Consider the following 12,592-nt stretch of genomic DNA (forward strand, 5'->3'; position numbering starts at 1 on the left):
TGCCTGGACCATGATTAGCAGCAACTGGAGCTCGATGGGAGGTGGCTCACCTTCAAGTCTGCAGGTCAGGGACAATTCCTTCCTGTTGCTTGGGTCTTAACTTAGAACCTCCTGGCCTTCTGGTTTCCCTCCTAGCCTCCATTCAGTGGGTCAGCAAATTCTTTTTTTTAATTTTTTTTTTATTTATTTATGATAGTCACAGAGAGAGAGAGAGAGGCAGAGACACAGGCAGAGGGAGAAGCAGGCTCCATGCACCGGGAGCCCGATGTGGGACTCGATCCGGGGTCTCCAGGATCGCGCCCTGGGCCAAAGGCAGGCGCCAAACCGCTGCGCCACCCAGGGATCCCATGGGTCAGCAAATTCTATTGGCTCTTTCAGGGACACCTGGGTGGCTCAGTGGTTGAGCCTCTGCCTTTGGCCCAGGGCGTGACCCCAGAGTCGAATCCCCCATCAGGCTCTGCACGGAGCCTGCTTTTCCTTCTGCCTGTCTCTGCCTGTGTGTCTCTCGTGAATAAATAAAATCTTAAAAAATTCAGATTTTCTTTAAAAGACTCTAACACATGGACTTCAGGGGTGGAACAGTAAATGAAATAAGACTGGTAAAATGTTGGACTGTTGAAATTGGGAGTTCATTTTATTACTCACAATTTTTATGTAGACTTGAGTTTTTCCATAATAAAAATGTTTGTTTGATCTAAAAAATCCATTTCTAGGGATCCCTGGGTGGCGCAGCGGTTTAGCGCCTGCCTTTGGCCCAGGGCGAGATCCTGGAGACCCGGGATCGAATCCCACGTCAGGCTCCTGGTGCATGGAACCTGCTTCTCCCTCTGCCTGTGTGTCTCTCTCTCTCTCTGTGTGACTATCATAAATAAATAAATAAAAATAAATAAAAATCCATTTCTGGGAATTTATCTTAGTGAACATTTTAGATACAGAAAAAAAGTGCAAATAAAAATATTATTTAAATAATGGTGAAAAATTGGGAATATACTAAGTTCTTCTAATAGGACAATAAGCTATGGGACACTCAATGGAATCTTGTAATTAAAAACATTTATTCAGGCCATGTACCAACATGGAAAATATGATATACTATTAAGTGAAAAACAAGACATTAAATTTATATGCTGCATGATTAAAACCATACAAAGACTCCTATCTTTGAAAAAGATTGAAATTTAATGGGGTGCCTGGTGGGCTCATAACATTCAACTCTTGATCTTGGGGTTCTAAGTTTGAGCCCCATATTGGATATAGAGATTACTTAAAAATAAAATATTAAAAAAATAAAGAAGTTTGAACTTTAAAAAAATAATTTTATATATTCAGAATCTGTGCACTTCCCACTACCTTCAATACAATGACCTTTGCCTGAGCCCCTCTGGCCTGTTTGCATCCCTGGATCTGCCTGGCCCTGGTCTCCCTGCTTCTACCCCTCCCATCTTTTTTTCCATGTGGCTGCTAGAGGGGTCCTTCAAATTATAAATAGATCTTGATCCTTTTCTGTTCAGAATCCTGCAAAAGCTTCCCACTTCTCCAAATAAAAGTGTTGATTTGACCACTGCCCTCCAGGATATAGGACCTTGCCTATTCTCACCTACTGCTCTCTTCCCTGCCTTGCTCTGGACACTCCAACCATGCTGGCTTCCTTGCCATTCTTCACTCACTCACGCCAGCTCCAGGACCTTTGCACCTGCTGTTTCCTCTGCCTGGAATGTGCTGCCTCCAGATACCTGAATGAGTAGTCCCCTCCTTCTTCCTGGCAGCTCTTCAGAGAGGCCTTACCTTAACTCCTTATCCCAAACAGCACTGCTCCCTCTCTCAACTCCCCCATGTCCTTTATTTTTCTTCATAGCAGTTAATACCTTTCCTGATAATTTATTAGGTAGTATACTTACTGCAGTGCCAAGCCCTTGAGAACAAAGGCTTTGTCTGATTCTCTGCTGAATTCTTGTACCGAGCACAGTGCCTGGCACACAGCAGCTGATTTACATGAAAGAATGGTGGCCTGAATAACTACCCCCAAAAACTGTAGCTTCACGTGGGTTTTCTTTTCTGGGTGCTCTCTCCTTCCCCAAACTTCCTGGCAGTGACAGATCGACCCATACATGGCAGGAGCCCAGCGGGAACTAAAGTGGCTGATCATTCTCCTACCTGAGGCCCACACACACACAGGATATAAAGTACATCCTGTGAACTGGTGGCAGGAGGGCACATGCTAACGGTAATGGCTTTGGGAGGTCAGATCCTGGCTTAACACCACCAGCTATGAGGCCATGAGAAAATTAGGAGAATTTTCTGAGCATTATTTTCCCCTACGCAAAAGGAGAAGGATATTAACAGCCCCTACTCCCCAGGACTGGAGTCAGGACTAAATTCCCATAAAGCACTTAACAAGCATAGTGTCTGGCAGAGGGTAGGTGTGCGGCAAGAGGCAGTCAAATTAATCAACAGCCATATACGTGCCTTTGGGTCTTTGCAGTTTACAAAGCACTCTTATGCTTGCTTTATCAGATGTGAGCCTTTCAACAACCCTGTCAGTTTTATCACCATTTTTATAGGTGAGGCAACTGGGTCAAAGAGGAACAAAGTGCTTGCTTATGGAATACAACTGAATCTGACTACAACCGTGGCACCCTCTTGTCCAGAAACTTGTTATCACTGCCAATGTTAATCAAAGTGGGAAGGCCCATTAGAGCCTCAAACTCTAAAGCGTGTGCCCAGTGTGAGCTTGTGATCAGCAGATGAATTCAGCAAACAAAATCTGCCAGTGAGCCACACCTTCCCAATGACCCCATGGGGGCAGGGTGCACAGGCTCCCGCACCTCTGAATGAAGCTTGTGAACAGGTCTGGACAGACAAGCCATCTCTCAGAATCCACACAGGATTTAGAACAGTTTACTGTTTTCCCAACAGAGAAAACACAAAAGCCCTTCCTCAAGTTTCTCTGCTTCAAATTGGGCAACAGCTCTAAGCAGCAAATGCCACCATTAGTCTTTGAGATCTTTGTTGCTCTGCAATCTCTGACCCAGTCTGCCTTGAATGAGACAGTGTTTCTTCCCAAAGGTAATCCAAGGGGGAAGGAAGTCCTGCATGGAGCTCTGGGCCTGGCTCTCATCAGTTTTCTTCACCTTCCCAGGATCGAAGGCCAAGGGAAGTCATGTGGCAGGAAGAGACCAGCAGGTAATAGACAGGAATTTTAGAATAAAAGGACAAAACATCACAGACTCTTAGGAGTCATGGATTACCACAACTCTAGCATCTGAGAGACAAAGAAACTCATGACTAAATACCTTAAGCATCATGGGGTTGGTAGAGATTCCACTGAACGAGGGGCAAATTGGAAATCTGATGGCTTCTGGGTCATGGGCATCTTCTATCTATCTGCTCAGAGGTTTGGCAAACATGCCCTTGTGAGAATATAGCCTGAGGACTGGCTCCAGCTCCAGGAAAGAGTCTGGGATAACAGGTGTTGGATGGCAACTTAATGGCAAAATTCTGCAACCAGGCCTCTTGGGACACAGAAGAAAGGGTAGCCTTCAGATGGATGCTCCCAGGTCATTCAGCCCTGGTCCCTGGTGATGTGCTCCAAGATCTTGATTGTGAGATCTTGTGGTTGGCAGGCCACCAACCACTAGGAGACTCTGAGAGCAATACCATGATGATCTGGCTCGATGGCAGGTGCTCCTTGCTTGGAATGTGCTATGTGAGCAGCACTCAGTATTTGCAGAGCACTGCACAGCATCCTGATCAATAACTTCTGTTTGCATAGTGTTTACAATGGAGATGAGTGCTCATGCCCCAAACCCTGGAAATGACCTTGGAAGAGGGGTTGATGATGGCTCTGACCAGGCAGTGGAGATGGCTCTGGCCTGCTCTAAGGGTTACTCTGGGTCATCTGGGAAAGGGTCAATTCAACCACTCCACCACTGGCCTCATCTTTAATTCAAGGTCACTTTAGGTCCCTATGTTAATGAACTTCACTGATTTTTAAAAATGAGGGTAGGTTCTAGAATAATCATGATCTCATATCAAAACTATAAAAATCTCTGGGTCTCTATTAAAAATCGCTGAAGAGAGTTTAGCCCCCCAGGGGGCTCAGAGAAGGCTAGACCAAAGATAGAGGTTGGACTGCCTTGCCAGCATGAGAAATTCCCAAGAGAAATAGTAGGAAGCACACAGGGAGCAGAGATACTCTGGCTCCAGGAGGCCTGAAAGCCCTGTGCCTTGGGAGATGGAATCCTTCTCCTCCAGAAGTCCCTGGTGCTTTTCTGTCTCTGGCCAGGGAGCAGAAGAGCTTGTACTCTTGGGAATCAATCCTGGGAGCACTGCCAGCTGCCAGGCCTGGCAAATGGGACCAGCTTAGACTGGTGATGTGCCCCAGCCAGGATCAGAACTCATCCCGCAGCTGAGGGGGTTTGTCCATGCCGAAGAAAGAGGACAACCTTCCCTGGAGGTCCCGTTCCCGCTTCACAAAGGCAGTAAAGGAGGAGACACAGTTGCCAATAAAGTGGTCAGCTTGGCCAAGGATGTACAGGTCGATCTGGGCCACGTCAGGCTTCAGGCTCACCACCTTCACCTGTAGGAAGATGGGCAGAACATTTTTACCAGGGTGGCTGAAGGCCAAGGGGACCCAGTTTGGCCAAGGCCTGAAGCTATACCCTCAGCCTTCCTCCCCCATTCTCGAGGAAGTGACAGACACAAAAGGTGGGCAGAGAAGATTAAGACCTGGGGTCGGGCATTCTAACAGCAGTATTGCCCAGTGGCTGTCTCGGCACACCCCGACATAGAACATCCCTCCAAACACACCATCATTCGCCCTCTATGCCTTCACTAGTGTGGTTGGTTCCCTCTGCCTGGACTGCCTTTTTACTATACATTTCAAGGCTCAGTTCAAATTCCACCTTTCTCATGAAGCCCTAGTTTGGCAGGACATGGCTCTCCCCATCAAACTGTAATCTGGCCAAATAGTACCCCACCCACCCTGTTCTGCTGCCTGGATGCCTCTGAGCCCTAAGTCCTATTCGATTTATCCCCGAGATATTTCCTAAAAGTGAACCCTTCTCTTGGTGGATTAACACTTCCTAGGCCCAGGCACCACAACCTCTTGCCTCCTCATGTGTCCCCTTACCACAGAACAGAACAGCTGGGAAAACTTTTTCTGTCCCTCCCTCCACCCCAAGTTGAACACTCTTAAATGGTACCCTACTGCTCTTCAGATAAAGATGACAAATCCTGAACTGGGCCTACAAAGAAAGCTCTGTTCAAGCCACCTCTCCACCTCTCCTATCTCCCTCCATCTCCCCCTTGAGCTCCAGCCACTACTCACCAGGTTCCCTTCTGCCTCAGGACCTTTGTATGCATTTTCTCTGTTCAGGGTGCTCATCTTTTTTGTCTGGTTAGTTTTTTTTTTTTTTAAAGATTTTATTTATTTATTCATGAGAGACACACAGAGAGAGAGAGAAGCAGGGACACAGGCAGAGGGAGAAGCAGGCTCCATGCAAGGAGCCCAATGTGGGACTCTATCCCGGGTCTCCAGGATCACACCCTGGGCTGCAGGCGGCGCCAAACAGCTGTGCCACCAGGGCTGCCCTGTCTGGTTAATTCTTACTTAAACTTCACTCTGCAGCTCCAGTCTCACCTCTGCAGACCCCGGTCTAGGCCAGAGTCCTCTGCTGTATGCTTGCTCTCTCTCTCTCTCTCTCTTTTTTAAGATTTTATTTATTCATGAGAGACACAGAAAGAGAGAGGCAGAAATATAGGGAGAGAGAGAAGCAGGCTCCATGCAGGGAGCCCAATGTGGGACTCGGCCAAAGGCAGGTGCTAAACCACCAAGCCACCCAGGCGTCCCTCTGCTCTATACTCTCACAGAACCATGTTCCTTTACTTTGGAGCAGACATCTCAGTTTGTAGTTTCTACTTTGATTAGTATCTGTCTCCTGCACCTGATGGGGTTGAGACTTTCGCAGTCTTCTGGTTACTGCTGGCTGGGGCTTGCCTCAATAAATATCTGTTGACTGGGCAAGTGAATGAATGAGTCCCTGCCCCACTCAAGCTCCTAGGCCTCTTGTGTATCATCTATTAGAGTTTTGTGCAAAGTCTCTTGTCCTGAGTCTAGACTGGGTGCCTTGGAGGGCAGGACCACATCTTATTCATCAGTGTCCCCAGCTTAGCAGGGGGCACCCAGCTTAAATGAGGAGCAAGGCTGGGTTCTGAACCCATGGAGAAAGGGACTGAGGCCAAGGGTAGTGGCACAGGAACAGGAAACAGAGAATGGCAAGAAGCTCCAGGCATAACAAATATATTGACTCTAAAAACTCATGAAAAAACTCCCTGGGACTCTCCAAATGCTTCAACTGGGTACAGAGGTTTATGGGTGTGGGCAGAGCTGGGGCTGAAAGTGCTTTGCTGTCACACAGAGATTTCTGATGTAACAAAAATCATCATCTTGCTATGTGGATGGTAGCAAAGAAATAATACTAGTTTAATCATGGCCAAAATCCCCAAGCAATTCCACCCACGCTCTGAAACTTACCCGCTCTGTGTCATGCCCACTATAATTAGCTCTGAGACCTATTGGGTAAATCCTATCCCTTCTTGGGACTTTAGTTTCCTCAGCTATAAAAGGCAGGGGATGGGTTAGAGGAGCCCTGAGGTCTCCCAGCGCTGATGGTCTTCTATAAAGTGGGTGGGTGGGAGGAAGGCCAGGATGCACTGCTTTAGCACCTTCTCTACAAGTCAGGGCTTCCAGCCCATGTCTGGGGTAAAAGTGAGAAGGGGGCCCCTCACATAAAGCCCAGGGTTCTCCCTACTAGAAAGCAAATCTTTTAAGGCCTGTATAAGCATTTAGGACTTCCATCCATTCCACAAATATCTTACTGAGGGGCACCTGGGTGGCTCAGTGGTTGAGTGTCAGCCTTTGTTTCAGGTTGTGATCCCAGGGTCCTGGGATCGAGTCCCGTATCAGGCTCCTCTGCAGGGAGCCTGCTTCTCCCTCTGCCTGTGTCTCTGCCTTTCTCTCTGTGTCTCTCATGAATAAATAAATAAAATCCTTTTTAAAAAAACTTGCTGAAAGCTCATTATTAATTTAATCATTTTATTGATATATACTTACTTAATACCTATCCTTCCCTGACACAGCACCAATCACATCCACTCTTTAGTCACATGCTGAATATTTACTCTTCACCATTTCCTTAAGCATTTACTAAGCACAAAAGAGCCTTCCCTTTATTCATCAACCACTTACTCCTACTATCAGTGACTGCTAACATTATCGAGGACTAGTTTTGTACTGGATCTGTTTTAGTTTTTTTTATATCTCACCTTCACAACCACCCAGTGAGATAGGACTACTCTCAGGGCCGTTTTACAGAAGAGGAAACGGAAGCACAGTGAGCTCAAGTAACTTGCACAAAACTGTATAGTGAGTAGTGCCTAGGTTCTCTGGTTCCAGAGTCCAGGCCATTAATCTCTCTGCTCCACCAGATTTCTCCCAAGGACCCACTCTTCACATCCTTATTCAACAGTTACTGAGCATCTACTGTGTTAGGCACTGTCCTAGATGTTGGTGATGGCAAGGCCCCAGATGCCGAGGGACAGAACAATGAGTTACCCTTGGACTCTACTGTTAAGGAAGCATAACTCTTAGGAAGTGGGCCGTATTTCCAGCCCCATGCAGGCTAGACAGTGCCTCAAGAGCAGATGTGATAAACTGCTGTGATAGCTCCAGTAGGGACACAACAGCTATAAGAGTGCAGGGAAACCAGGAGAGAATGTGCCAAGGTGGTCGGGCTTTGTTTTTTTTGTTTGTTTTTTAAATTTTTTTAAAATTTATTTATTTATTTTTTTAATTTTTATTTATTTATGACACACACACACACACAGAAAGAGAGAGAGAGAGAGAGAGAGAGAGAGAGGCAGAGACACAGGCAGAGGGAGAAGCAGGCTCCATGCACCGGGAGCCTGATGTGGGATTCGATCCTGGGTCTCCAGGATCATGCCCTGGGCCAAAGACAGGCGCCAAACCGCTGCGCCACCCAGGGATCCCCTTAAAATTTATTTTTAAAGATTATTTACTTATTTATTCATAGAGACACAGAGAGGGAGAAGGAGAGGCAGAGACACAGGCAGAGGGAGAATCAGGCACCATGCAGAGAGCCTGACGTGGGACTCAATCCCGGGTTTCCAGGATCACACCCTAGGCTGCAGGCGGCGCTAAACCGCTGCGCCACTGGGGCTGCCCTGGGTCGGGCTTTATTTTTTTTTTTTTTTTAATTTTTTTTTTTAATTTTTATTTATTTATGATAGTCACAGAGAGATAGAGAGGCAGAGACACAGGCAGAGGGAGAAGCAGGCTCCATGCACTGGGAGCCCGACGTGGGATTCGATCCCGGGTCTCCAGGATCGTGCCCTGGGCCAAAGGCAGGCGCCAAACCGCTGCACCACCCATGGGTCGGGCTTTAAAGAAAGGATAGGCACTGGAGCAGAAGTGGGTGTCTAAGTGTAGGGAGGACATGAAGCATGCAGAGGAAGCAGTGGGACCACCCTGGAGCTCCCTTTGATTCCCTTTCCCATACCCCCACTGGGACCATACACACCTTCCCTTTGAAGAGCTCTTGGATCTCAGGCACATAACTCTCGGAATCCGTGGCGATGTAGACCGACTGGGCATTCAGTGCTTCCACCCAGAGCTTTACGGCCCGTCTGATTTCCTTCAGGTCGGGGAGGCACATAGTCATGGTAAGGGGGGCCGCCGTACTGCGGCTGTAGCCCACACACTGTGGGGAGGCCATGAAGTGGGAGCCTGCGGTCCCGTCCTTCAGCATGGCACAGGCGTTCTTCTGTGGGGTTGTCAGGGGACAGGGTTAAAGACAGCAGCCGGCCCAGGAACCCAGAAGCAAGAGCCACTAAGTGGATAAAGGCTATACAGAAGCTCAACTGTGTTTTTTAAAAAAGAAACTGCGGAAAGGGGAAAATGTATCAAAAGAGTAATAGTTGTTTCTGTGTAGTGGCATATTGGCGTTCTACAAAATATTTTTTTCTTAGTGTTTATATTATCTGGGACTTCCAGTAGAATTCTGAACCATGGTGGTGATAATGGGCAGCCTTATCTGATCTCTGACTTCAGTGGGAAAACTTCTGTTAGCTCCCATGAAGTACATGTTTGCTGTGGGTTTCGGAGAGATAGCCTTTATCAAGTTAAGGTGGGTCCCTTCTATTCCCTGTTGGTTAAGAGGTGTTTTTTTTTTTTTTTTTTTAATTATGAATGAGTATTGACTATTATCAAATGTTTTCCTGGCCTCTATTAAGATGATTATATGATTTTTCCTCTTTGGGTGCTAATATAGTGAATTTCATTGCATTCTTGGGATAAAGTTTACTTGTACGCTCTTTAATACATTACTGGAGTTTACTTGCTGATATTCTACTTAGGGTATGTGCATCTATGTTTGTGAGAATGAGCTCTATTCCTCTGAATTGACTTTATCTGAGTTTGGTTTAGTGTTATGCTTGCTCTATAAAAATATAACATCTTATATCTTTTTATGTTCTAAGTATGTATAGATGAAAATTGTTTCTTAAAGGATTGGCTGAAACCACTCTATTCTGGGCCAAGATATTCTGAGCCTGGTTTCTTTTCTTTATGAAAGGAGGGCAGGAAGGGAGTCAAGTGCATAAATGTGTGACTTCAGGTGACCCTTAAACAACACAGGGCATAGGGGCCACCACCCCCTGCAGTAAAAAAAACCTGCATATAATTTTGACTTCCCCAAAAATTAACTTCTAATAGCCTGTTGCAGATTCAAAGCCTTATTGATAACATAAACAGTCAATGAATGCATATTTTATATATTATATCCATCATATACTGTATTCTTACAATAAAGGAAGCTAGAAACAAGAAAGTCATTAGGAAAAGAAAACCCATGTACACCCCTGCACTGTAAAACATCAGCATGTATGCAGGCCCAGGCAGTTTAAACCCATGTTATTCAAGGGTCAACTGTACTTCCTTGAACAACTCTGAGTGAATTCTGATCTAATTTCTATGCTTTGCAATATTTTTCAAGTCTTTAGCAATGAGCATTTCTAACATACAGACATACACATATCTTATGTAAATTAAGGAGACTGTCTACATTTCCCCTATTATTTTCATATAGAAGATAATCTGATGAAGTTTCTGCACATTTAAGTGGCCTCCAAATTTGGAAGATGACATCTTCATTTCTTGGGAGCCCCACCCAATCTCCAGAGCCTGTTTTTCAACAAAGAGTCTACTGGCTAAACACTGAGCTGGACCACAGGACTCCTGGGCTGTGGGTCTTTCTCTGGCTTGTTGCCTAACTTGGAGTCTAGCTTGATTTTATTTATCCATCTGCAAAATAAGGACAAAAGTGGCCATTGTTAGAATTGAGGGCTGGCAAGCAAGCATCTGGAGCCATATTTCTGATGTGTCTATGGCAGGATTATGGAACACTGCCCTGTGGACTTGGCTGAGTGAAACTTCTCTACTCTGGCTGGGATTCTGTGCAGTGGGTTAAGTGTTTAATGTTTAATACCCATAGGCATGGGCCCTAATCAGGGACATGCTGGCCATGAAAGGAAGGGAAAAATTACCCAGTCAGAGCCAATGCGCAGGTGAATGCCCACGTATGGCCGGATGAGGTGGGTGAGAATGTGGGCCTCTCCCGTCCTCACCATCTCATCTGACCATACCACATACTTCTGGAGCGGTCTGTGCTCCTCCAGGACGGGGAACTGGGCAGGGGCTCCCGGCAGGGCCAGCACTGGATGTTCCTTTGGAGAAAATCTAGGCATGAGACAGAACAAGGGGAAGTCACGACAGAGGACACACAGACAGCCTGGTCGCTGCCCCCACAGGGCAAAGGATGGTGCACCATACCCCAGAGACCCTGCAGAAAGGGGCCCCTCTAATATGCAAGAAGCACGAGAGGCTGTGAAACCCCAACAGGCTGATAAGGAACTGCGGCGGGTGACAACAGGCACAATATACAATACTGTCCCGCCGCACGGAATTTACAATCCTCTTTGCTTGTTTAACAATTAAAAATTTACAGTAGGGCATTCCAACCTTTTGTATGTCATGCTGGCTTCCAATCTGTGGTGTGGTAATTCACTCCAGGGTGGGGTGTCTGGACCGCACCTCTGCCCTTTTACCCACATGGCAGGACTGGGACATGCAGCAGCTTTACAGAGGACTGTGGACAGGTCATGCTCACAGGCAATGTGTATACTGGGTGAGAACATTCACTCGACATTTAACACGTATTTGTTGACTGCCTACTATGTGCTAGGGCCCAGGGAAGAACAAGACAGGCATGGTCCCTGCCCTCATGAAAAGCACCTGCCATCTGCAGATGCCCATCATACCCTTCCAACGGCTCTCCTTCCTCCTTGTACACTACGTTTTGTAATTATTTCACCCTGTCTTTTCTGCTAGACACAGACTTCTGAAGGCAGTGCCTCCATGTGCCTAAGACAGTGTCTGGCACATGTAAGAGCTCAGTGAATATCTGTTGACTGAACGAGTAAGGAATGAACCTATGCTTCTTCCTCTTCAGCTAAATCCAGAGTCTGTCCTAGCAAGCCAAACATCTTGATGGTTCCATCAACTTGAATGCACTTTCAAGCTCCAGAGCTCTGTATGCTTCTTGCCCCAACTTGGACTGCCTTCTGTCAGCCAAAAAAACCTTTTCTTAAAATTACAAAATAGGCATAGCCACTCTGGAAAATGGTTTGACAGTTTCACTAAAACTAGAATGCAGTTATGATATGCCCCAGCAATTGCATTCTTGGGTATTTATCCCAAAGAAATGAAAACCTATATTCACACACGAACCAGTATACAAATGTTCATAGAAGCTTTATTCATAATAGCCCTGAACTGGAAACTACTCTAACATCCAAGAAGTGAATAGTTAGTTAACCAAACTGTGGTGCATCCTACCATGGAATCTGACACAGAAATACCAACAAACAAAGTACTGAGACAGGCAACAATGTGGGATGGATCTCATCAGAGTTATGCAGAGTGAGAGAAGCCCTCAATCTTATATACTGATTGCATTTATTTACTTATTTTTATTTTTTAAAGATTTTTATATTTATTTATTCATGAGAGACAGAGAGAGAGAGGCTCAGAGACACAGGCAGAGAGAGAAGCAGGCTCCATGCAGGGAGCCCGATGTGGGACTCGATCCCGGGTCTTCAGGATCATGCCCTGGGCCAAAGGCAGCACTAAACCGCTGAGCCACCTGGGCTGCCCTATTTACTTATTTTTAAACAAATTTATTTATATTTTATTATTTTTAAAAAAGATTTATTTATTTGACAGAGAGAGAGAGCACAAGCAGGGGGAGTAGCAGAGGCAGACGAAGAAGCAGGCTCCTCAAGGAGCAGGGAGTCCAAGTGGGGTTTGATCCCAAGACCCTGGGGTCATGCCCTGAGCCGAATGAGCCGAAGGCAAACGCTTAACCGACTGAGCCACTCAGGCACCCCTGATTGCATTTATATAACATTTTTGAAATGACATAATGGAGAACAGAAGTGGAGAAGAGATTAGTGG

The 12,592-nt window shown here is 46.1% G+C and overlaps 1 protein-coding gene across 1 annotated transcript in view; it reads right to left on the reverse strand.

The window, feature by feature from the left end:
• Window positions 1-1,036: 1,036 nt before the first annotated feature.
• The window catches only part of POFUT1 (protein O-fucosyltransferase 1), a 29,807-nt gene continuing 18,251 nt past the window's right edge, over window positions 1,037-12,592 (reverse strand). Inside the window, exons 5-7 of the mRNA XM_025986084.2 lie at window positions 10,624-10,816; window positions 8,601-8,843; window positions 1,037-4,579 (exon numbers count right to left, since the gene is read on the reverse strand). Of these exons, the coding sequence (XP_025841869.1) occupies window positions 4,391-4,579; window positions 8,601-8,843; window positions 10,624-10,816 (625 nt within the window). The 3' untranslated portion in view covers window positions 1,037-4,390. The remainder of the gene's footprint in view (window positions 4,580-8,600; window positions 8,844-10,623; window positions 10,817-12,592) is intronic.

Source organism: Vulpes vulpes, chromosome 14, assembly GCF_048418805.1.
Source record: "Vulpes vulpes isolate BD-2025 chromosome 14, VulVul3, whole genome shotgun sequence".
Lineage (NCBI taxonomy): Eukaryota > Metazoa > Chordata > Mammalia > Carnivora > Canidae > Vulpes > Vulpes vulpes.